General features: G+C 46.6%; 1 protein-coding gene across 2 annotated transcripts in view; it reads right to left on the bottom strand.

Annotated features, from left to right (window-relative positions):
- LOC133126139 (tyrosine-protein kinase yes) overlaps window positions 1-27,242 on the bottom strand; it is a 40,624-nt gene that overhangs the window by 5,138 nt on the left and 8,244 nt on the right. For both annotated transcript variants that reach the window (XM_061237989.1, XM_061237990.1), the window contains exons 2-10: window positions 14,269-14,547; window positions 10,726-10,825; window positions 10,161-10,259; window positions 9,137-9,240; window positions 8,454-8,603; window positions 7,490-7,645; window positions 4,651-4,830; window positions 2,271-2,347; window positions 146-299 (exon numbers count right to left, since the gene is read on the bottom strand). In XM_061237989.1, coding sequence (XP_061093973.1) covers window positions 146-299; window positions 2,271-2,347; window positions 4,651-4,830; window positions 7,490-7,645; window positions 8,454-8,603; window positions 9,137-9,240; window positions 10,161-10,259; window positions 10,726-10,825; window positions 14,269-14,539 — 1,291 coding nt within the window. In that variant the 5' untranslated portion in view covers window positions 14,540-14,547. The remainder of the gene's footprint in view (window positions 1-145; window positions 300-2,270; window positions 2,348-4,650; window positions 4,831-7,489; window positions 7,646-8,453; window positions 8,604-9,136; window positions 9,241-10,160; window positions 10,260-10,725; window positions 10,826-14,268; window positions 14,548-27,242) is intronic.

Below are 27,242 nucleotides of genomic sequence, written 5' to 3'. Positions count from 1 at the left end.
AGGCTGTTCTCAAGAACAGATCCCCTAAAACTAATCAGGGGGATTTCCTGCTTGTTATTCACCTTTGAGCCAAGCTGCTGAAGTGGGAAAACATTGTGATGTGGTCCACAGTGGTCATGTAGAGTAGACCGCATTGTAAACTTGCCTTGTCTTGCAGTGTACTCGTTATCCTCGATCAGCCGGGCCAGGCCGAAATCGGCGATCTTGCACACCAGGTTCTCCCCTACGAGAATGTTGGCCGCGCGCAGGTCTCTGTGGATGTAGTTCATCCTCTCGATGAAAGCCATCCCGTCAGCGATCTGGAAATGACAGAGGCGGCCATGTTAGAGCCCTGCAGAGAGAGGGCCAGGCGGGCAGCTGCCTGGTAGCCAGAGGCAGTCGAGCATCACAGACCTCTCCTAGGGGACAGACACAAGCTCCATCACAGACCTCTCCTAGGGGACAGACACAAGCTCCATCACAGACCTCTCCTAGGGGACAGACACAAGCTCCATCACAGACCTCTCCTAGGGGACAGACACAAGCTCCATCACAGACCTCTCCTAGGGGACAGACACAAGCTCCATCACAGACCTCTCCTAGGGGACAGACACAAGCCCCATCACAGGCCTCTAATACCTCCTAGGGCAGGGATACTCAGTCTTATCCAGAAAGGGCCAGTGTGAGTGCAGGCTTTTGTTCCAACCAAGCAGTTGCACACCTGATTCTACTACTTGGCCATTAGAGTCTTTCGCTGAGGACCTTGATTAGTAAAATCAGGTGTGTTTCTGGTTGGTTGGAACAAAAGCCTGCACCCACACCGGCCCTTTCTGGAGAAGACTGGGTATCCCTGTCCGAGGGGATGGACACAAGCGCCTCCACAGACCTCTCCTACTCCCTGGGGTATGGACACACAGGTCTCATTCCAGCTGCTTATCTTTCACCACCTTTCTCCTTGTTCCTTGCCTGACCCAGAAATCGATTGAGGTCCACCATCTTTAAGGAAATTCCAATCTGTTAAATGTTCCCTCTCAGAGCTAGAAGCCAAAGTTTCTAGAAAAAGGATCCAAAAGTTTTCTTTTCTTCCTTTTCTTGCCTCCCCTGATGGGTGGAGCTAGGAGCAAGGAAAGGAGCAAGGAAGGAAGAAGGAGGTGCAAAATAAGTGAATGGAATGAACTGCATCACATGCTTCTCCTAGGGCATGGGTCCTTTTTTTTTTAAATGCAGGATGCAGGCCAAACAGTTTCCACATACATACAGCGTAGTATGAGTAGGTTGTATTGTAGCAAAGCAGCAAGCATTCATAGTTATCTGCATTGGGATTGATCAGAAAATCAACTGAAAAACAGAGCATTGTAAAATCCACATGAAACAGCATGGCCATTTTTCATTCCATGAATTGAATTTCAATTCGATTCCCAGTTTGACTAAACTGAAGTGGCATTGAGCGCAAACCCCAGCTATTATTTAATATTCTGTCACTGTTAATATTTAATCATCAGACCCCTACACCCCTGCCAGACCTCTTCGTTCAGCCTCCACAGGCCGCTTGGCACCTCCCCCTCTCCGAACCTCCACCTCACGCTCACGACTACGGTCTGTTCTGGCTCCACGGTGGTGGAACGAACTCCCCGTTGAGGTCAGAACTGTAGAATCTCTCCCCACCTTCAAGCGCAAGCTGAAGACACACCTCTTCAAGCAGCACCTCTCCCCATCCCTCCCTACCTCCCTATGAACCTTAATTGTTGTCTCTGTGACTTGCTTTGTGTATCAGTATTTTTAGTTGGCTAGGTAAGCAGTGTTTGGATAGTTAACTTTGGTCACTTTTGCTCTGTTGTTTGTTTGTTTCTTTGTCCAAAAAAAGAAAAAAAAAAGAAAATTGGCCCTCGTCATTATCTTTGTTGTACAGGTAGCAGTTGAAATTGTACTTCCCTCTAGGGTCTTTCAGCGAACTTATCCCTGGTTATGGGTATGCACTTTGTTGTACGTCGCTCTGGATAAGAGCGTCTGCCAAATGCCAATAATGTAATGTAATGTAATGGTGGGTCGACCTGAGTGCAGATAGTAAGGACAAGGATGCAATTTCTCTGAGATATTCCTGAGTAATGGTCATCTCTTTCCTCTCAATGATCAAAGGGCCAAGAGGGCCAATGGTCTCAGCCAAATTGAGTCAGGGGACTCAACTCAGATGTACCACTTTCCTCCATATGAATCACTGTACCAGCTAAGTGAACATGATGGGTTACGCTCAAGAGGAAAAATCTAATCTACCAAGAAGTCATTTTTATTACCTGGGCAGCCATGTCAACCAGTTGAGGGAGCTTTAGATACTTTCCCTCTCCTTCCTTCAGGAAGTCCAATAAACTTCCTGCAACACACAAAAAAACAACAAAATCAGATAGGGCACCAAATATGATACTGGAAAAAGGCATTGGTTTACTGTAAAACAAAAAAATCATTTCTTGGGCAATGCAAGTACTGGTCATTTGGTCAGCTTGGTCTTAATGACTTCTATTCACGGTCTCCCAGAGCATCCTCTACAAGTCTCTATAAGCCTTTTGTTCCCTTATAGACACTGGGTGAATGTCAAGGTCACATGAAAACCACAAGGCTCTGGATCTAGAGTCAGTGTCAAGCTAACTGTTGATGTGATTTACCGTGTGTTGCCGACTCGCCCACTTGGGTCAAATAAACTGGGCAAAATGAATGAATAAATACTTATACAGTCAACAGAGAGCTAGATATATCTGGGATATGCACCAGTGACCCTTCAGATGAGAGTCTGGCCAGACAGCCAGAGGGGCCATGCAATACAAACTTTAAATCAATTCTTCACCAGTTACATTAAAGCCGAGCAAATGCACTATTGGTGTAAAAGATGAAAGCAGGGCTGACAAGAGGGAGAGCTGTGGCCTTTAAAACGGCGCATTTCAATTAGGAATTCTTCCGCGAGGCCCGGGAGCCTTTGACAGAAACACAAGGGATTTGACAACTGTCCCCGTGTTCTGTAATTTAATTAAAACCACCATAAATTTAATATCACCCTTGAAGGAAGTTAGACAGAATGCTATACTTAGAATGGCCCAAAAAAAAAAAATGTCAGAAGATATTTAAAAGAGCACTTCTCATTAAATACTTTTTCGGAGAAGTGACTCCAGACTTTAGTTACAATAGAACGCCATAGAGCAACATTCATTGGACTCAGATTAGAGCTGGCCATGGTTAATCCATTATCCGAAATGGATACTTGAGCGAAATGGCCAACGTCTTAACCGGTTAACACGTAAAGAAAAATAAATAAAAAAAAATTAAAAACATTACTGCATTATAGCGGTGGCTATAATATTTTTTTTGAAAGACTGTTCTATATTTTCATTAGAGTTGTGGATAGCGTACATCAGTGGGGTCGTAGAATTTCAGAGTAGCCAAATTAACACGATTGAGGCACCACCGACTCGAAAACGCAGTGGAGTAGGCTAAGGCAAGTAACATTTTGAAGAGGATAATCTGTAAAAACGTCGCATGTCGCATCAAATTAAGGTTCAACAACTGCGTGATATAATGCGCAACAAAAGCACCATGACAAATCTCTAGATGAAGAAAAACGATATCCTCTAGTTCAACGCGAGTGCGATTCAACCAGAAAGAAGCATAGCTACTGCACAGCACGTCAGTTGTATAATTACACGTCGGACATCTTAATTTTGTTAAACTAAATAAAGGCTTTCTTGAACCCTTGGAATTGTTAGAGCCAGAATATACCATCGCGCAAGATCAGTATAACGCTGTTTGAGAAGGAACAGACTACGGCGAAGGACACTAGGTGTCCTTGAACGACAGAGAACTAGCCATAAATGTGTAAAAACTGGTTGCTTGTTACATTTCCAAGCAAACGGGCAAAAAACTGAAAACCGCGACTTTTTTCCTTAAATGCGCAGTCGCGTCCTGAAATACTGCTCCTGTTGTGCAGTAATATATCTAATGAATGTGCATATACTGACTTTTATTGTTTTGGCTGTGGTCCAGCCTATTGCAGCATGATTGTACAGTCAATTACGGGAGTTCTAAAAATAAATAAATAAATAAATTAATAAATCAAAGATTTTCAATCGGTTAATCGATTAAATGTCGGCAGTTAACCTAAACATAAAAATACTGAAAATGCCCATCTCTAATTCAGAGTAAAGAGGAAAAAAAAATACTCCCCACAAACATCACAGCTTACATCTGTTCCTGTAAAGAATAATCCATTCTCCAGGGACATGGTATCCTTCTCCATTTATTCCAGCTTATACTTTAATTACCACGCCAAATTAATAATCACACATCAATAATCACTTGAGTCAAAAGCGGGCAGTTGTAGCCCATGCCACCCACTGCAGGATTAGGAGGAACAGCGCGAGGGGCACAAAGACCCATCTGCTGCCCCCGGGGGGCGACTGCCAGCCCTGGCGCTAGTTTGGAGGGGAAGCACACTGCAAAAACAGCCTGTCTTAACAAGTGTCTTAGCCTGTGATGAGACTTCAAATCCAATTGATATCTCTCAAGTATAAAGTGTAAGCTTGTTTTAAGTCGCCAATTGCTTGGCAAGTGAGATTTTCTTACCCCACTGGCACTGAAATGATTAAAGCTCATTAGTTTGGCTTGTGTGGTTTTGCAGTGCACTCTTGCCTTTGCCCATGTACTCGGTGACGATGTAGATGGGCTCCTCGGACACCACAGCGTACAGCGGCACCAGCTTGTCATGGCGGAGCTTCTTCATGATCTGGGCCTCCTGCAGGAAGGCCTCTGGGGACATGGTTCCGGGCTTCAGCGTCTTGATGGCCACCTTCGTGGTCCCGTTCCACGTGCCTGCGGGTGACGGGGGTCAGCAGAGTTTATTTTCACATCAGCGTACAGCGATTAAGCACGGAAAAACAGGAAACCCACTGACAAGACTCCGCACGGACACCGTGACCTACAAAGCTGAAAAAACACAAAGCAGTCCTTGTCTGGCGGGCAGAACATCCAAAAATGCCTTTTCCTTTTATAGGTTTTACCTTCTGTGAGTTTCTTTTTCTTTTTGTTATTTTACTTTTTACGATTATTTTAACCTTTTACCACTTGATATTTCTTAATGTTTTGTTTAGGCTGTGTTGCTTGAAAGGTGTTATATTAATAGGAGCAAAACGACTGACATAAATGTAAAATTCATGTCATACAGACATGAATGGAAAAGGTATGCAGTGCAGCACAGCACAGAGGAGGTGGACACCATGTGTTATTGGAGTTTCAATAAAGCAAAATGTACACAAGAAGCATTAAGTAAGGAGGGACTGAAAATGCATTGCAAAAATTAGTAATTGAGACATTTATCAAGAACCCTGGCCTCGGAGTGCTTTTTTAAATAGGAAATCAATGCAGTTGTGTAAAGATTAATTAATTTCCATGTGCAGCTGGCCAACTCAGACACCGGAAATTGAAAAACCTGGAGCCTCTTAGTCCTTGACCTTTCAAACCCAAAAATTGATTGTGTTTTAGAGGAATATCAAATGTATTGTATGCCCAAGAGAGGTGGGTGATTCATAATAAAAATCTAATTATTTGCAGACCATTAGAATGATAATTTCTTTATTTTCCATCGGATTTGTTTAAATGGTGCGAGTGCCATTAAAGAAAGGGGCTTCAGACTACATAAGCTCTGAAATGAATAAGCTTTGTCTGTGGCAACAGACCAGGATGTGAAACAAAAGCACAATGACTCGATGTGTACAAAAAAAGATGAGCAATCATAATTTAATATGGGATGATAAAAATGAGTCATGTGAACGCTAATCCCTGGAGATGCCTGACCTGGGCATATGACAACACGGTTAAAACGATACTCCATATGGAAATAAAGAGGTAAATAGGCTATGAGTAACATCCTGATCATCCCCAGGAAAAAGCATCAGTCACCGCACTGTTTCTACCACAAAGGAACCACTGAAGGGCACAGCCTCAGTGGGGTGCAAGGATGAAAACCCAAAAACGTCATTCCCCTTTCAAAGCCAGCAGTGGAGCATGGCAGCCCACAGTATATGCTCTGCTGAAGTGGAACAATACCATCTTAAAAGCATGACAAAAAAGACGAGCTGAAAATATGAAATATAAAAAAAGAATTGTTCAAAAAAACATGTTGCATTTGAGCTATTGTTTGGAATACTTCAGTTTTTTTGATGTGGCAAATGACGTGGGAAGTTTAAAAGCAAGAGAAACATGAAATAAAATGGGAGGTTCATTCTTGTGTGGTCAGGAACGCTGGTGGGAATAATGAGAAACGTAGAGTTCCCTTTTAAACTCAACGGTAAACCAGTGTTCCCAGACCAGCAAGGCTGCGATAATGCCTACATGCTGTTTGGCAGGCATTAGACCCAACAGTAAATGCATGTTGGCCACACTGTGTACATGCTGTTTGGCAGGCAGTAGACCCAACAGTAAATGCATGGTGGCTACACTGTGTACATGCCGTTTGGCAGGCCGTAAGCCTCCGATAGTAAATGCATGGTGGCTACGCTGTGTACATGCTGTTTGGCAGGCCGTAAGCCTCCGATAGTAAATGCACGGTGGCTACGCTGTGTACACGCTGTTTGGCAGGCAGTAGACCCAATAGTAAATGCGTGGTGGCTACGCTGTGTACATGCTGTTTGGCAGGCAGTAGACCCAATAGTAAATGCGCGGTGGCTACGCTGTGTACATGCTGTTTGGCAGGCAGTAGACCCAATAGTAAATGCACGGTGGCTACGCTGTGTACATGCTGTTTGGCAGGCCGTAAGCCTCCGATAGTAAATGCATGTTGGCCACACTGTGTACATGCTGTTTGGCAGGCAGTAGACCCAATAGTAAATGCATGGTGGCTACGCTGTGTACATGCTGTTTGGCAGGCAGTAGACCCAACAGTAAATGCATGTTGGCCACACTGTGTACATGCTGTTTGGCAGGCAGTAGACCCAACAGTAAATGCATGGTGGCTACACTGTGTACATGCTGTTTGGCAGGCCGTAAGCCTCCGATAGTAAATGCATGGTGGCTACGCTGTGTACATGCTGTTTGGCAGGCCGTAAGCCTCCGATAGTAAATGCATGGTGGCTACGCTGTGTACATGCTGTTTGGCAGGCCGTAAGCCTCCGATAGTAAATGCATGGTGGCTACGCTGTGTACACGCTGTTTGGCAGGCCGTAAGCCTCCGATAGTAAATGCATGGTGGCTACGCTGTGTACACGCTGTTTGGCAGGCCGTAAGCCTCCGATAGTAAATGCGTGGTGGCTATGCTGTGTACATGCTGTTTGGCAGGAAGTAGACCGAACAGTAAATGCGTGGTGGCTACGCGGTGTACACGCTGTTTGGCATGGCCGTAAGCCTCCAATAGTAAATGCGCGGTGGCTACGCTGTGTACACGCTGTTTGGCAGGCAGTAGACCCAACAGTAAATGCGCGGTGGCTACGCTGTGTACACGCTGTTTGGCTGGTAGGCCCAGTCGGCAGGCTCTTACCCATCCACACCTCTCCGAAGCAGCCCTGCCCCAGCTTCACCTCCAGCCTCAGGGAGTCGCGGGGGATCTCCCAGGCGTCCTTGGCCAGGCCCTGGGTCTGGGGCTTCACCGTGGGGCACACCGTGGTGAGGCGGTGGCACAGGCCGTCCGCGTGCTCTGTGGGAGAGGGGAGAGTGGGTCAGCTTCAGCGCTTATCTGTGTTTCCACTGACACCATAAGGATGAGTCAAAACCGCACAACACGCACAGCTGAAAGCGCAATCACAAACAAAGCTATGAGCTGCCTGATCACATTGTTTGGTCGGGACTACAAACCAGACATGTATGAATGATACGAATATCAAACACGAAAATCTTCTTTGCTCATTCAAATTTTATGCTATGTAACCATCGGAACAAATGGGCGGGATTTGTTTCGAGAGCCGTTTAATGTAATATTTCCAGCTGGGTTGGGAGTATGAATCCCCCAGTCAGAGAAAGGCGTAGTCATCATGATTAGTGGGTCAGGGATTCATTAAAAAGGCGTTCTTCAAAGCAGACTGTTGACCTATTAAAGCCCCACTGCAGTCTCAGAGCACACAGCTGGAGCCGTTTAAGACTCAGCGGAAGGCCCACTCGCACTCTCTCTCTCTCCCTATCTCTCTCTCTCAGCACGCTGGACTGAGCTTCTTACCCACACACTGCACTAGACCAGGAAGAACACGTATGCCTTTAGGGAGAATTGACCACACTGCTCAGCCATCACGCAGACGTACATGCTTTCCTGCCCGGACGCAGTCACAGCTATTTCACTGGAGCTGTTCTGCAGTCCTACACAAAAGCTCACTCTAATGAGTGCTTGGGCCGCTCCCCGTGTTTGATGGCAAGCGGGGAAAAGCGGACTCTCAGCCGTACGCCTGTAACAGCAGCCCCTGTGACAGCAGCGCTGCGGAGAGGCGGAGTGGCACTGTGAGGGAGCGAGGTACCTGTGTAGTGTTTCACCAGCTTCTGTAGCGTGTCGAACTGCGCCCGGGTGGTGATGTAGTAGCCCCCGTTGTCAAGTTTGCGGATTTTGTAGTGTTTCACATTGTCTCCCTTAGCATCGTCCCAGTCCCGTATGGAGAGAGAGAACGCTCCTGTGGGAACGGGCACAATGAGAAGTGGGACAATGTCAGAAAACAAAACGTCTGTAGTCTCTTCCTTTCCTCCAGGATCTTAAAACTGAATCAAATCAAATGACAATGACACTTTCTTTAAGCCTTTTTACTTCCAATTTGGACAGCCCGGTTATTTATACATTTCAAGCACGTTGTCAAGTACAAAGTCAAGTACATTGCTGCAATCTCTGTTACTCATTCAGGAGAGCACAGACAGGTGCTGTACTCCCCAAGAAGAGGTCATGTTAGCTACTTCTCACATCACAGTCCACAATTTGGCAATATTATTTTCAACAAGCATTTCAGCAAGTGCAGAAATCCACCGGAGGAAACCGCGCTTTACAGCTGTGGTGGCAGATGGCGGTCCAAACGTGGCAGTTTTTCTCTGACTGCATAGTGGTGAAAACCAGACATGGCATATAGGGCCGAAAACCGGACACGGATCACCGATTTTATAAACTGTACCAGAACAGAGAAACAGAAGAGACCGTAAAAATGCTCAGATTAGCTACCTTTAGTAGTTTCGCTTTCTCGCACCAAGAATGTTCCCCGCTGGTTTCCTGGGTTCAAGAGTAGCCGCTCTGCATCTTTGCGTCCCATTTTGCCAAAGTACCACCTGTAGAAAGCACACACATTAACACCTCCCCATGTACTGTATGGAAATGGATGAACAAACTGTATTCACTTAGAAAAGCTACAGCTTTTCAATGATGCTGTCCGTTCAGCAGAACAGAGTACACGTGTGGCTTTAGCTCCCTTCAAAAACACACTGTTTGAGAGTTTAAGGGCATATACACCAACCACTATCTTAAAAGTAGGACTCCTCAAGCACCATAACAAAATAAATAAACCAGCAACGAATGTCAACTACATTTAATGTTACATTTTATAAATTCATTCAGAAGATTGAATTCCCTCACTTTAATAGATATTAAGTTTGCTACAACTGGAGCTTTCCACTATCCTATATAATAAGTCTGCTATGGATAGCACAGTTAATTCATCTGATGAAGTAATAGTTGACACACAAATATCAAAATGCAAAGGAGGCTGTATTTACAGCCTAGCGCCCATTCCAATATTAAAAATGACTGCCTAACACTGGCAGCGTATTCGCTCTGATATTCCACACACAGCAATCTAATTCAGCAGATGCCAATGTAAGCACAAACGAGACACACACATTCAATTCAGATGCTCTTTTGAGAAGAATCCACCAAATCATATTATTTGGGCTGTGTGCGATCAGTGCCGAAACAGATGGGCCATTATGAGCAGGAGTAGATTTTTGTTTAAATATACAGGAAAAATCCTTAGCGTGAAGACGTGGTACTGCATAATGAATGAAGCTGCACTGCAGTGGTACTGAGGGCACACAGTCCTGGAGGAAATAAACTGGTTTGTCTGGCCGCTGCCATAGCGATTATCTTTTCACCGAGGCCCGCGACAAGAATGTTACGGAATTGATCACGCTCCCTGGATTAGGATTCATCTCAGTGGGGTGATCAGATTAGGAGGAGAGACGACCGCTCTTACTCCTCGGCCTGGATGGAGTCCGCAGGAGCCACGTAATTACTTGGAATGTATCCTTTCTTCCCCGTGTTAATGGACCTGGCTTCCCACCAGTCACCCTCCCTGCGGATAGAGAAGAACAACATTACACTGAGATGCGCAGGTAGTAGAGCTTCAGGCTAGCTGCATTGCCCTGTTATGACATGGCCACACCAGGCTGTTGATCAGACAACCTACGTTAACGGTCCCATATTGTGGAAACAGACTCACAAACACTCACTCACTCACAAACAGCCAATCAGAACAGATACAGTCACTAACAGCCTGTTCTTGGTAAAGCTCATGAGAGGCGCTAGAGATAGGACACTGGATAGATTGGTTTTAAGGACCAAAAACACTGTTTTTATCCATAAGACGAGAAATGTCAGGCCCTAAAATAAAATACTGGAAATGTGTAAAATATGGGACCAACAAACACACAAATAAACACAGATTAGAGGAGAAGTGCATCAGTTAAATGAAAAGGACTCACTGAAGAATAGAGCTTTTGAACAGATTGGGCTTCACCAAGGATGAATGTAAGTCTTACGTGTTGTTGATGATCTGGAACCTATCCCCCTTCTTGAATGACAGGTCATCTGATGTTCTGGCTTCATAGTCGTATAAGGCCACAAAAAACGTAACCCCACCTAAAAACAGATGACAAAACAAAACAAAAAAATTTGTATTAATCTGACTCCATAATGTAAAAAAGCCATAGCAACATATTTCTCCACGATAAAGATTTGGACAATAGACAACAAAAATTGTAATGATATTCTAATGCCAAATTAATAAAAAGACAAGATTTGGAAATTGGTAAGGAAGACAGAGTCAAATCAACTGCTTCTGACAGACAGCACCACACCAACCCACCCTTGACCTTACTAGCCACTCACTTTAATCAAGCTCAATCACAACCAAACACCATGGGCTTTGTCAAATAACCAAAACCACTGATAACTAGAAGTCAGCCAAACATACACTACATTTGTATGGCCAAAGTCCAGCAACGGTCTTGCAGAGGGGGGGACAAAGAAAGCAAGTGTTCTACAGATAAGAGCAGTCTGGTCATATGGGGTGAAGGGATAAGTGTAGGATGGAGCAGTGACCTTCATGTCGAGTCCTGAGTTGACCAGATGATGTCAAACCCAGCACTGAACACACACTATAGCCCTGTGAAATGCAGAAACGTGCTTTATGAGAAGTGTGGTGGGCAGGACAGCAGGGAGCGTGTGCAGACGAATGCTGTAGTCTGTGATTAGGCCTCAGGCCTCTGGAGCAAGCAGGGAACCGGCCTGCAACAACGGGGTGAATTCGGCCGACGCACAGATCGATTTTCCAGGGCCTGTCATTAGCGGTAATGAAAGGATGTCTGCGGGTACAGGGGGGAGGAGCTTTGGAAAATGACCTATAGTTGGGCTTCATGACAGGAATACTGCAGAAACGCTGCAGTAAAATTAGCCCGGCTCCACAGACATTACATCGCATTACTGCCATTTAGCAGAGCGACATACACAACGTTAATCATTTTCACACAGCGAAAGCCGGATATATACTGAACCTTGCCCAAGGATACAATGGCAGCGTCCTAAGTGGGAATTCAACATGCACCTTTTTTTGGGTTACAAAGCCCAGTACCATAACGATTATACCACACTACCACCAAAGACGACCCGATACTATGATATAACAGGGGATTAACCGGATCTTTAGGGCATTACACTGTGATATGACTTCAACGATTTATTAATCCCGGTGCACACAATAATCTCAATCTGCTGGATTTAAGCGATCAGCCAGGGCATATGTGCATCGTCATCCATCACTATGGATACTCAGTATTATAGATCTGGTTTTAAGGGATCCAGAGACTTAAAATGAATTTCATTACCCCTTCATGAACAACTACAGCTTTATTATTTTTTAACACCCTTTGGGGCCATGAACAGAATCCAATTCGATTTTTGTAGAACATCAACAAAGAAATACCAGGCGCTGGCACTCAATCATAAAACACGGAAACATACCTCTGGGAAGGCAAGAACTAAATAAACTATTACATCTGAAGCAGCAGAGCTTGAAAAATGTATCACAGAGAAGACTGAGCTACTGTTAGAATGGAACATAACTCTGGAGAACTGCTACAAACACGACTGTTTGCTGGTTGGAGACAGAATGACTGATTTCCTTATGTCTTATTTACTGGCGAGATGGAAATAAAAATGTCATAACTGTTAAGTGATCAGCAGAGAGGCTGGGGAGAGTTCATATTCATACGTCGCGCTCAGACTGTAAGGACATATACACAGAACTGCGCTGCTCTGGAGAAAATTTCCATGGGAAATCAAAATAAGGATTATGCAGAACGCAAGCTTGTAAAACAAATCTGGCAAAGGCCCGTAGAGGTCTGAACGGCTACACGCATCCACTGCAGAGCCTTCTGGAATAATGGCTTCTTTTATCTTACAGCACTGCTATTGCTGATGACTTATTGGTCCACAAAGGAGGTTCAACATCTGACACTGAACACTAATCTGTTTATCTGCAAAAGAAACCGAATGCCCAGGCACGGACTTAAACAGTTCCCAGAGGGAGTAATCCAGGAAAGAATGGGGTTGAATTGCAGCTTTCATCTCATAAAAACACACAAGGTAGAGGGAGGGGGGCATCTTGGTCCTCATTAAAGGACATTGACAAGGCCTTCAGTATGCACCTTTAAAATCATCAGTGGGCTATAGTGCCCATCACACAATGTCACTGATAAGCTCAAAGGATGATAAATGATTGAATTAGACGAACAGTCTGAGAGCTTATCGGAGATGATAGCATGTCAAACGACCACTCTGCAGGACCCAAGCCAAGTGTCCTATCCTTAAGGGGGACAGAGCTCTTCATCCTGAGAGGCGAGATGGATCTCTCCGACTGAGACACGTTTGGTCTGGAGACACGAACGCAACTTCCTTGAGCATGACACACCACGAGACAGCGACCAAGCTGTCCTCCCCAACCCTGTAAAATACACATGAGCAACACGCGGTCCGCGCCCAGCCGGCTCCAGTGAAACGCCACCGCTGTGATACGATGAGCTTAATGACGGGACTGAACCGGGGGCTCACACTGACGGTCAGTGTGGATCAATCAGCCGCGGGTTGCTGTAGCGATGAGGACCTGGTCCGCTCGATCAGAGAGGAGCAGAAATCGGCCAGGCGCTAACGCCACACGGAGCAGCGCTCTTCTGCGGCTCGTTTCAAACGGGCGCTGTGCTCGGCGCGGGAGAACGCCCGGCGGTGAGACAGACAGACGCACGGCCGTTGCGTCATTCGCACACGGAGCGTGAGACACACGCGCTCTGCGGCCTCTGCGTCTATTTAAAGGACTCGGGCTACACGGAGAATCACAGGGGACAAGCAAAGGCAGATCAATATGGATCTGTATTCCGCCCGCTCACTGCAGCACATCAAACAGCAGCCCTGGATGTGGCCGATGCCAGGGGGGAGGCTGGAGCCAGTGACTCATCCTTTTGTTGCAGGCCCTTCCATATATAGCCTATCTGCAAGGTACTCGGATGTTGGTCTGGCTCCAGGTTGAAGTCGGAAACATATAAACTATTACCTACCACAGTAGAAGCTCCTTTCTAAAAGGACTACCTTTTCTGACTTGGGTCTCGCTTAAGATGGCGAAAAATGAACAGCGTGTCACTGTAGGGAAAGTACAGAGCAGTCCATATGGGCTTGTACTCTGGGCTTGGACTATTGAGACAACTTAGGAAATCAGATAAACCACAAACATGTGCCCAAAATTTGTGGATTTCTCTTGACCTATTTTAGTCAGCCTTGCCCTACATTTGCCTTAATTTTTCCTCCTACCATTTTCGCTGCCATCTCTTACAGTGTTTGTACTTGCACGCCATTTTGAATATTGTGCTACAAGGCCTATTTAACCCCTGATTCAGCAGTGCCTCTGGGTTATTGCTGCATAAAAAGCATGCATTATCAGTTATGGCGTAATAGCACATCAGCATTCCCCCTGTCAGGTCGGTTAGCGTCATATCAAACACACAAACACCCAGGAGAGGTGTAGTGCGACTCACCCGTCACGCCTCCGGGGAAGGGGCTGGAAACGGCGGCGGAGAAGGAGGAGGAGGCCCCTCCGAAGGGGGTCATGATGGACGAGCCTCCGAAGGGGGTGATGGAATGGCTGTTGTAGCTGTTGGCCGGGCCCTTGGGCGTGGGGGACTGGTTGAGCTGCGTGGGGTCGGGGCCGTAGTGTCCCACGTGCGCGCTGACCGAGTCTGCCGCGGCGTTCTCGGGCCTGTACTTCATGGCGGGGCCTTTGCCCTCTTTGCTCTTGATGCAACCCATAGTCACAGCTGCAAGGGAGGGGACACAATGCAAAAACAAGGTCAATATCCAATAAAAAGGTTTCTGTACGCCGCGGGTCTGATTTATTACGACCATTAGCACGTGCGAATCCTTTCAGCACACGCAAAACCAATAACCCAGACAACGATTGGTGCAAGAAAAATGTCAGCACCAATCACTGGTGATATTACTGGTTTTGCGTGTGTTAGTACAGTATGTCAGGCTCATTCCCTGGGTGTCCACACAGTCTGAAGGATTGAGACCAGGTAAGATGGATGTGCTGACGCAGAGCTGACTGCTGGCCAACGCTGTGGCATGTAGAACAAATGTTTCTTTTCCCAACTTCCTTTTCCAACAGCAGTGCCGCTTTGGCACTTTCAGAGAAACGTCTCTTGTAGTGACGCGAATAAACCGGAGCTCAGGTCCACAGCGCTTAAAATGCAGAGGCTGCGCTGTCACTGTGACAGTCCGCGCCGGGCTCACTCGCTCTGAAGACACCCACATTCGCTGTGCGTTCCCCGCCTCTCTACACCTCAGGGATTTCACTCGCTCTGCCCAGCGGATATACAGCGTGTACACTTTCAGTGACGAGAAGAGAAACACAATTCAAGACATTTAAATTCAAACTGCCACATGCATCACTTCACAAGGAATAATTTTATATTGTGGGGGAACACAAATGCCGCTTTGTTCTGCTGGATTAATTCAGAGCGTAGTGTACTCACAGCCTGCCTGCCTTATCGTCAATGTTTGAAGCTCTTTGGTGAAATACACGAAACCATAGACCACAGCTATGGCATGATCTGCATTTGCATTGTTGAGATTCCACACCAGTTCAGAACACCCCAACATAACACTTAGGAATTCCTCCATGGAGACAACCGCGAACTTGGCCTAGATACTGATAGCAACACGAACGAGTGTCTACAGCACAGGTATGCTTCTGCACATGAAGCTAGAGAACTGAAACCATCGGATGGACTGAGCACTGAACAGGACAATTTAAAATGTTCTATTCTATGGTAATGGTGTAAAATAAATGTACATCGTCAAAACATCTAAAAATGCTGTCATTTTGAAAGGAAGAAAGAAATACAATGTTTCCTAAAAGACACTAAATCACTGAGCCTATTTCCTGTAAAACTAAAACAAACAGTTAACCAGAAAACCTATCAATGCATGATGAATGAGCACAATTTGTGAAAAAGGGGAAAAAAGAAAAAAGAAAAAGAAAATGGAAGAAATAAATGAATAACAGGGCTGAGGACCAGGCTTTCTATGACATAAAGCAGTTGGCCCGTGTGCCGGCCACATCTGACTGCGAAAGTGCAGCTCGTATGAAGTGGAAACGGCGTGCTGAGTTAGGGAGGGGAGCGGCCGGTCATGTAAAATGAGGAGGGAGGGGGCCTCAGGCACTCATTCCTCAAGGTCAGCATCATGACATCACAGAGACATCCTGGCCTACTTAAAACAGCACAAACCCCAGACATCTTGTAATTCCCCCCCTTGCTGCAAAGATAAGCGCTCATTATGAACACATTACGAACACAAAGAGAAGGGAGAAATTACAAAGAGACTGTATGAAGCTGGGCCAGATTCACCAAAAAAATGCCCCTGTTCAACTACATTTTATCTGAAATGGTGTAGTCCCACACAATGCAAACAGAGACAGATATAGTGTGGATCATGATGTCACCCTGCCTAATCCACAGTAATCACACACACACACACACACACACACACACACAGACACACACAGACACACACAGACACACACTCACAGTAATCACACACACACACACACACACACAGACACACACACACACAGACACACACAGACACACAGACACAGACTCACAGTAATCACACACACACACAGACACAGTCTCACAGTAATGACAGTATTAGATTTCACTGCACTCAGTTAATTTAGGCCAACCATGAAAACGGTTTCTATCCTTGTACATCACATACATTGGCCAAGATGGCAGTTCAAGTCGACCAGGATAGAATCACAGAAAAACAGTGGGTTTGAAAGGAACTATGCAGTGGTGCTCTGGAAGTCTGCACAACTAAAGATACACTGCACTCGTCTTCCTGGCCATCCAGAGGTTTATAGGAAAAATTGGGCAACTCCAAATCAGGATTCAAGTCAAATCTAGATGGCAAGACACTCCCATTGAAATATAAAATCAAATTCAAAGGGTAGAGTTACATGTTCCTGGTTGGCTGTACTAGATGGGGAAAATGTTCTTGAGCTAGGCCACTTCAAAACCCACATCTTTCAACTTCGTAATCATAAAGGTAATATTTTCTGCAAATGAGTTCAATCATAACGCAGGCATATTTCCAATTATTTTTTATTGCTACCTGAGAGATTATCCATTGTACCATTTTAAAGTCCCCATTGTAGCCAACTTCATCCACTGGATCTGACAGCCATGAGACCAATTCAATTTTTATAGCCTACTCATTTCCACCCCTAAATGGACAAAAATGCATTAATTACTCTGAAGGTAAACTTTTAGAATTTATATTCATCAGAACAGCAGTGCTAATCCTCCAGCGCAAAGAAAATTACTTCCCTTCTATCAAAGTATATTTCAAATATATGCCTCCACAGTCACTCAGTGCCGGGTGCTACAGCAGAACTGTTACTCCTCAGAGATTAATAAAGTTCTGCATTAATGTGGCACATGCAACCCAGCAACACTCCACAGGCAGTGTGTGAGCATAATCAACACCGCAACACTAAACACGCCTTTTACATGTAGATACATCCGACAGCTTCCGGTTTCACAACGACACATGTACGTGTGTGTCTGTGGACTGTGGAGCCATACTGTAGAGAAGTATGTGTGCGGTGCTGGGCACGTACACCTGTGTAAGTACAGCAGAAAACACCCACACAAAGTAAATCAGATACGAGCGAATAAAAGGGGCTTTGCAACTGCCGAAGAATGCCAGTTTCCAAAGAATGTAGGTTGTTTTGCTTGATCCAGAAGCTTCTGTAGGACTTGTTTTGTTGACGCTGCTCTACACACGGTGGGCTAAAAAGCGAAAAGTCCCACTTTTTCCCTTAACGAGCCATCGGTGGGAGGGTTCTGATGCAGGAAGTTAAGGGGGAGGTCTTCAGAGGCGTTTAAGATGGATGATGGGGGCCGCCGTGCTTCGTTTCCCCTTCCCTCGCGGGCTGACAGCTGCGCAGAGCAGCGCAGAGCGTGGAGAAGGTCACGGCTGTCACTCTGACGGCTCCTGACCTTTCCCAGGTGCACAGCTGGGGAGGCGCTCCTCCCCGTCGGATAAACACGTCATCAGGAAACGCGCGCGGGTGACGGCCGCCCGGGTGAAAGCCCCGTCACGTGAATAATGAGCGCAGACCGTTCATACAGACCCGCCCGGAACACTGCCGGGAGGGAGCACCGGCTTACACTCGCTCTCCACAGGAATGGGGACATCAAAACAAAGGCCCTTTGATAGCCTGCAGGGAGACTTGTTTCAAAACAAACATGTACCGAACCCAGGGTCCGCCGCACCGCTTTCAGCGAGGCAGTCTACGGCATCCAAAGGCCTGGGAGGCGAAGGTTCCTCAAAGGTTCTTTAGTTCATCGTCATCGGTGGGATTCGGAGCAGAACTCGAGCCACCATTCTGCATCAAGGCCCAACTGTTTGAACGGACAGAAGTGTTTGTGCGGTTACTGAAGCGTGTGTTCGGGCAGCAGAATAAAATGAAAGGGATATGCCTTTCCGGCTGCTGCGATATTGAGGTCACAGATGTATCCCAACGGGACACCTCTCCTCTGGAAGAGCCAGTGCTTCATCGATAAGAACCTTCAGCCTGTACCAGCCTGGTGTCTCCACGGGGTTATTCACCCACAGTACGATAATCTGCCAAGAGAAGGACCCAGCGACAAGCCTTCACTCAAACAGATGCCGAGTGACACCCAGGGTCACTCACTTCTAGCCAGTGAGAAAGGTCACCCACACTTCTAGCCAATGAGAAGGGTCACCCACACTTCTAGCCAATGAGAAGGGTCACTCACACTTCTAGCCAATGAGAAGGGTCACTCACACTTCTAGCCAATCAGAAGCATTGTGGACTGAAGTTTTGTGTAGAAAGCCGGCCTGTGGGCGCAGCCCGGAGAAGAGCAGATGGAGAGCCTGAGGACAGCTGGCACACGAGGGTACCTGGAGCCCCACAGCTGTGTGAGCGCATGAACAGCGGTGAGAGCAGCAGCCGGGCCAAGACTCACCCTCTGCTCCCTCACACCTGCTCTGCTGGCATTACACAGAGCAGGAACATTATGATCTCAGCTACCAGGCCATTACATTAACATGGCAGTGATAAACAACTTTAAACAAATTTAACTTATTTATAATTTTTCAACAATGAGCAAGACAAAGTGAGGTACCAATGAGAGAGCCTCAGAGACACTTCAGTGAGACTGCTGATAGATGCTTCGTGATACAGGATTGAAGAATCCACGAGTAAACAGCCCGATGAAAACGTTCCTCTGAGATCCTGCAGGGAGCCAACAAGCTAAAGCAGGAAGCAACAGAAACTGCTAAACCTTAGTTTACTGTTTAATTATGAGTGAGCAGAGAGGGATCTCAGTATAACCACAATAACCTCCCAGCCCAGAGAACTTTCCTCACAGGGCCTACCCAACAGCTGAACACAGGGGGAACCATGTGAGGAGGAGGAGGAGGTGCATTGTGGGGACCGTGCGGGGGGAAGAGAAAGCAAGAGCAGACTTCAGACTTCATGACTGCAACAGAGATTACACTACAGGCTACAGGGAGGGAGCGGGAGACATACCACACCAACTACTTCTGCTTTCTTCAAAAGAATGATTGACTGAGCTGCCCTTGTGCCCCTAGCTACACACTGTGTTTCTTCCCCTGGCACTCCGTAAAGCTGTCAGAATACTGCTCTGCCCTCAGCATCTCTGCTCTCATAGCATAGCTCTCTTTGCGGAGCCTAACAGGGGTGCCGCATTTCCCCAGCGAAGATGAGCGCCCGATTATGACACGAGCCTCGAGGGCTAACCGTTCCACACCGACTCGTGAGCATGAGCGGCCATTTCCTTTTACACCAATTAATTAAATAGGCCTGCTGATAGATGGAGTGTGATATGGGCCGGGAGGCCGCAGGCAATTCAAATTAAAGTGGCCTGATAAACTCTGAAATAAGCAGGGCAATTTCATTATAATCAACGCATTACATCAGCAGAGGTTTACTTGGGAATAAATGCTGAACAAACAAAACAAAAGTAAACAACACAATATCAGACCGTTTCTTCAGCAGAGGCTGCTTGTGAAGTTCTCTGCTGAAGAGGCTATTAAAAATGTGTCCCGAAGCAAAAAAGTGTTGATGGTACCAGAAGCTGACACAGGGGATTAGTTGTGTTGTACACAAATGAACTGGGGCACTATGACCTGGCTGGGCCTGAAGTCTCTGTCCTCCCAGGTTTTATCCAGCTCACAAAAGGCCACTGCGTCTTCAGCTAGGCCAACACACACACACACACACAAAAAACCTCTGCGATCCAAAAACCGAAGAAGGGGGCGATATCCAATCCTTCCGGCTGTTTCCGAGTAGCAGACGTGCCGGCCCGCAGCTGTTCTCATGTTTTTGATGTCGGGTGTCGAGAAGTCCCGCAGACATCCCGGGACAGCTGCTGGAGACGTTAACCTCTGCGTACATTCCTCCCGCCAGCGTGAAACTGGACCCAGGTATGCGTGGTACATGCGCATACCGTAGGCTCGGCACCATTACACACACGGGATGTTCCAGAACGTTCCTCCACATCCCGGATCAGGTGCGGAGCCGCTCCCAGATGACAAACACACCAGAGAGCAAAGCGCCGAACATCGCGTTTAGATTACGGCCATTCATTAACCCCGGGGTGAATCACGCTCCCCGCACAGGCCTCTGATCTCTGACATCACGGCTCTCGGTCTTCACGAGAGCACGCTGAGGGAACGCAGGGAAGCCGGTGCAGGGTCAAAGGTATGCAGCCATCGCACCTGCTCGTGCTCTCCCCACGCCCCATTCAAATCTATTCCACATGGATACAACATTTTTTACATTTTCTCGAATAACTCCATGTCAAGAAACTTAACCTACTACTAATCAACTATGAAATCGACCATAAATATGAGTAAAAGCTTTTATGTCATGTATGGGAAGAGGTTTCATTGCTTTAAATGACTGAAGCAGCCACTTTTTACCCAACCTTTTGCCGAGTACAATCTGCGGTGTGTTAAACAGCAGCCTTTGATGCACAGACAGCAAGACGACGAACTGACGATCTGGGAAAACAAAGCTACCAACATCATAGTAAAACCAAGATATCAGCTGTCCAAACTTTATATAGCCTAGCTGAACAATAACAACACTCTTCAACTCATACAAACACAAATTTCAAAGGCTAGATACAGACAGTATTCTTTAAAAATGTCATGGTTCCAATGCAACAAAAGAAATCCCAACTTCTAAACCTCTACCTCAGTGAAGTCTTTAGTCTGGAAGTAGGGAGGGACTGAAAATAGTTCATCATAAGAGTGAACAGAACAAAATGGGGTGGGTGGGGGGGCTTTGCTTGAGAACACTTATAAAATATGACAGCAGTTGATACCCGCTTTGCTATTCAAACCACACGTTAAATCAGAGAAGAAAAACCGGTCCTGCAACTGTTCCGTCATCTGATCAGCCCACAAACACACGGCGGAATAGGCTTGGAGGCAGAACATTTCCATCCATTGCTGTAGAAGCGCTCCTATCTTTAGCTGGACTGTTAATTAATTAAAGCTGCCAACAGCTTCAAGCGCATGGTCCCAACTGGCACAGGAGCAGGAGCGGCCTTTAAGCGGTCTAATCCACTTTAATATTGCACCATTAAGCTGTGTGGGAAACAATGGCCGTACAAGATGGATAAAGTCTCATCATTAAAAAGCTGACACTGGCTTTACGGTGCACGTAAATCCTGTAGCGGGGAAGGAGGACAAGGACCTCCTCTGTCACAGTAACAGCGGTGGACGCATTAGAGGCGGTTACAGTAAAGGCACTTAAACGCCAGCAGCGAACGGCGCTGGCAGGTATTTAAATTGGGACGGTTAAATACGGGGCTCTGTATTCGGCAGCCCGAGGGCAGGAACACAATGCGATGACTCACGCAGCACAGCCAGACTGCGTTACGCCCCTAAACATGAGCGCATTAGGCAACACAAACCAAGCCTGCGGGAGCTCAGTCGCCATGTCGCGCCAGTGACACTGCGCCGGTGAAGTCACGCCGGGGGAATAACTGGTCGAGGGGCGACCAAAAGAAAGAAGAATGAAAATGCCCCATGGGGACAAGAGTAATGCCAGTGAGCATTTAGCATTGGATGCGGAAAGTCAGCCTGGCCCACGGGTCCCGATAAACACAGTATGTGGCAGGAGACTCGAGCAGGAGCACAGACACACGCAGGGCAGCGAGTCGGTGGCTTGTGAAAGGGTTTGGCGTGACGTATAGTGTGACGGGATCTTTGCCTTAAATCTCTGGGGCGAGCAGACTCCCCTGGGTCTGGGAGACCGCACTGCAGGCAAACAGCCCACTAGGTCACCACCTCCCCAGAGACAGACATGGCCTGAGGGCAATGTCACTACAGACCGTCCCACACACACCTGTACACATATACACACACACACGGGGTAGCTTCAATACAAAGCCTTCCAACACACGCACGCACGCACGCACGCACGCACGCACACACAGGGTAGCTTCACTACAGAGCCTCCTACACACACACGCACACACACACACACACACACACATATATATACAGGGTAGCTTCACTACCGAGCCTGCTACACACACACACACACGCACATGCACATGCACACACACACACACACACACACACACACACACACACACACACACACAGGGTAGCTTCACTACAGAGCCTCCTACACACACACACACACACACACACACACACAGAGAGACAGGTGAGCCTCACTACAGAGCATGCCACACACACACACCTCCCACACACGCACACCCACAGGGGAGCCTCATTACAGAGTCTCCCACAGACACAGCGGCACACAGACAACACACACCTCCCCCACAACATTCTACCTGAGCCTGCACTAATCACGACCTGTACAGACAGGGAGCAGGAGTAAAAATGCCTGTATCCATCTTGAATTACAGCCCGTGCGTACACGCTGTACAGAATCATTGATTCAGTCATAAGACTAGTCTTGAATTGATTATGTTGTACTTTCTATTCTTAATTGTTTTCTTACAGCAACTGAAAATATAAATAAAAAGAAGCTGCAAAGACAGAAATATACATCTCATCTACATATCTGGTGTTCATTAATGGACTATCGACATTTTCCTCAGAAAGTTCCCTTCCCTAGGGGTGACTAATGTGCATTGCCACGTGGAAGCTTGTTCTGGCCTTCAATGAATTCTGCAGCTCGGGTTGAGAATACAGGGAAGCGCTAACAATACCAGTACTCTCCCTGATGTGAGAGAGAATGCATACAAAAAACACAGGCCAATCCTACCCACAAACCACCAGTGCAAAACAATGGGTAGGCTGCTCTACCTCAGTAAAGTTCTGCACTGCACTGCACTGCACGACTATCTGTAACCAAGTGGCACATGAAAGAACAGCCTAGTGCAGGTCGGTATGTCTGGAATGCAGCAGACGCCAACCTCTGCATTTCCAGAGGAGGACGGACATGTCTTTCCATGTCCACCGGGGAAGGGAACAAGCAGAACACCCACCGCGTCAGGCCAACCGATCAGTCACTGCGATACCGTTCTCAGCTAACTCCGCTTTTATTCACAGTGACTGACTGGGCCACTAACACAGAATTCACAAACGTAGGCTGCGTCATGACAGCGGTGACACTTAGGAGCGCACAGAACGGGCAGTAAAGTGGGAACTGCCCACTGCAGTGCATAACCCATGCAGGGAAGCAGGAACACAGTCAGTCAAACACACAATGGGCCAGTTTCACAGGACACAGATTAACCTTAGTCCTGGACTAAATGGAGTTTTATATGGAGAATCTCCATCTTGGACGAGGCTTAATCTGTGCCTTGAAACTGTTGCAACATGCATTGGCAATATGAGGAAAACATAAAAATCTAAGGGCCTCATTTAAATGCCAAGTTATAATCGATAGGCTACTTTCTGCAGTAAAACCATAGACTGTATGATCTGGTATCGATGGAGGCATCACATTAGAACTAGCCTAATGGCTGGTACTGGAGTAGGGCTGGGCAATAAACCACAATGATAATCATCGAGAAACATTCGGAGCGCAGTAACAATAATCATCAGTGTGCGTATCGGCTTCCCTTAGTCTCTTTGCTCAAATCACATCAGATGCTGAACCACACCTGCAAACTTTAGAGGCCACGTGAGATCCTTCAGAGGATAAAAAAATGAAAGAATCAGCCCTATCTTTTGATGTTGATAGGTCAGCAAATAAGCATAATTTGGCGTCATAGCACCAAGTATCAATGGATTATCATTTAGCCCTACACAGAAGCCGTTACAAGGCTCAATACACAAGCACACTAAATCTAAAGCGGCTTAAAGGTTTTCCTTGAAGAAAAAAAGAAGAAAAATCCGTTTTTGCAATGTCCGATTGTTTACAGGCTTTACTACATCCTAATCCACACAGTAAGGCAAGAGAAAGCCAAACATGGTAAATAATCATTGGCACAGTGGCGATGGTCAGTCAACACATATACCTGCAGTATCTGCATCAGATACAATCAGTCAGCCTGGCCATCAAATAGAGATCAAACACAACATGAACGGATACAAAATGGAGGATGCTATACTAGCAATTACTGTTATGCTCCTGCTTAAATGCAGTGTCTAGTTCAAATAGTGCTAGGCTGGTAACACAATGAGAAGACCTAGTTCGATTTTATATAAAAACCCGACCTTAGTCCTGATTACTGGGTTTAATTCTGAAATACTTTATTCATAAAGAAGGCCTACATTCAGAGGAAATGTGTGTTTTTGGGGGGTGGAGAGAGTGACTTTAAATGCACAACAGCAATAACGTCCGTAGAGGCCACATTCGCATTCGCTGTGAGACAATCAGTTCACAGCCCATTAGCACTGAATCAACACGGCAACGCAGAAACAGACCGGGCTGGACTGGATTTTAATTAGGCCTCCTGCTCTATATCCGCACTCACCTTCTCATTACCACCATCATAAAATACCACTCTTAACTGTAACTCAACATCTAATATCCACACAACCAACTCAACAGCTAAATGCTAATTAAGAATGGTATTTGTCATGTTAAATGTTAATTAAGTACAGCACTGCAAGACCTGTTGCACATTCACTCGGCATACAAACCGTATCAATGTTGCTGCAGATGTGCGCTACAGGTAATGCTATGTCAAGAAACGGGATTAGACGCTGACGTGGATCGCATGGTTGAAACGGTCATTTGTAGTCACAGCTCTGCTTCCCTTTCCCCCTCCTGTTATCCAACAAGCCGTCCTTTCTTTTTTTAATCTTTGGTTTGGCGGCCTCCTTCGCGTGCCTACCGAAGGCCGTGGAACACAAGCCCTGCAGGCGATCCCACAAGAAAACAGCGTATTAATAACGCTACCGCGGGAGGACGAACAGCCGTTATTTAAAACCGCTCGCTCAGATTTGACTTGTAAGCCTCTCGGTAAATGAGAATCTTGGAACTGTGATATTAAAAGCTTAAGAAGCAGACCCTGCAGGATGTTGTTTGGATTCATCTTCTCTCTAGCTTCAATGGACCCCCCAGCATCAGTTCATTTGGTATGATGCTACGACTGCATAAGTCCATAATGGAGATTGCATTAACCAGCAAGAGCCACCAGTCTGTCTCTCCCCTTTCAATCACTCGTTTATAAAAAAACCATTAATATAATATGGAGCTCAATGCATTTTGCTCTCTGTATCCTGGCTTGGCAATTGCACTGCCATTTTCATAAAAGACAACTTTCCAAATATAAAAGATAAAGAGTTTGTGCAAGGCTGGGAAACACTGAATGCAGTGTTTTCGAGATGCCACACTACTGTACTGGAGCTGTCTATGGTTGAATGAATCATGCTTCGGCCTTTGTGCTGAATACAAACCCATGCCAAAATATAGCCTTGGGTTTCTGCATAATCGTCTCTTTCTGTGATCCTGACTGATGGGCTGAAAGAGGGTTCACTGATAGAATGCTGTGTTTCCCACCCTGCTTTCATCTCTCTCCTCTGCCGTTGAATCTCTCTGTCCCCCTGTCCCAAGGCCACCTCGGACATCTCCTCCCAGTTCTTGGATGTCCGACACCCTACGTACCTACAGGGCCCATCTTCACACATCTGAGAGGAAGTGGGGGAAATCCAGAGACCCATCCAGGACCTCTCAACCTACCAGTCTCTCCTGAGGGCATTCTCTTCTCTGGTCACCGCTACCAAGGTGAAAATTCTTAACTCCACTTCTAACCCTTGGCGACTACTCTTAATTTTTTCCTCTCTCCCCAGCACACCTCCTCCTCCTCCACCTCAGTCCACCTTCACCAGTGATGACTTTGCAGTTTTCCTCTATGAGAAGATTACAGACTACCGTCTGGTATCTCTTCTTCCTTTTTTATTAAAAAAAAAAAACAATTGAATGAGCTGCTTCTAACTCTATTCTTTCTTTTCCCAGAACCACTGCTAGACCCCCACCAGTTTGGCTTCAGACCAAGCCACTCGAAAGCGACCACACTCCTGTCAGCAACATGTTTCTGTGGCACAGCCCTGAACTGGATCGAGTCCTACCTCTCTGGTCACTCCTTCCAGGTTGCCTGGACAGGTACAGTATCAACACCTTGGCCCCTATGTTCCCCAGAGCACAGTCCTGGGCCTGCTTCTTTTCTCCCTTTACACTAAATCCCTTGGCCCCGTTATTACTGCTCATGGTCTGTCTTACCACTGCTATGCTGATGACACCTTATTCTCCTTCTCAACATCTGACACACAGGTTTCAGCCCCCATTTCTACTTATTTGAGTGACATGCTGGATAGACAACCACCATCCCAAGTTAAAACTGAAATGATCATCATTCCTGCTCTAACCTCTCCCCTTCTTGATTTCTCCATTTCCGTAGGGACTACCCGGTGAAAGCAACACCCTGTGCAAGGAACCTCAGAGTGGTGATGGACAACAGACTGTCTCTCTCTGAGAACATCACGGCGGTGACCCGGTCATACAGAATCTTCCTTGAGAATCTGGAGATCAAGAGAATCCGCCCCACTCACCCCCCTACTCAACCCAGCTCCTGGTCCAGGCGATGATTCTGTCCCTACTGGACTACTCTTGGCTGGCCTTCCGGCATTTGCCTTCAGACCCTTCCAACTCATCCAGTCATTTCAAAACACTGGCGTTAGCTTTCCAAGCAGTTAAGGGGTCAGCCCTAGCTTATCCCCAAAAGATCAGACCGTACACGCCTGTCAGACCTCTTCATTCAGCCACTGCCGGACGCCTGGCACACTCCCACATCCCGGTCACTCACGACTACTGTCTGTGCTGGCTCCACAGTGGAGGAACAACCTCCCCATAGAGGTCAGAACAGCAGAGACTCTGACCACCTTCAAGCACAGACTGAAGACACACCTCTTCAAACTGCACCTCTCCCTGTCCCTCCCTACCTCCCTG

Source organism: Conger conger, chromosome 4, assembly GCF_963514075.1.
Source record: "Conger conger chromosome 4, fConCon1.1, whole genome shotgun sequence".
NCBI classification, from domain to species: Eukaryota; Metazoa; Chordata; class Actinopteri; order Anguilliformes; family Congridae; genus Conger; species Conger conger.
This window is presented reverse-complemented; position numbering and strand designations above follow the sequence as displayed.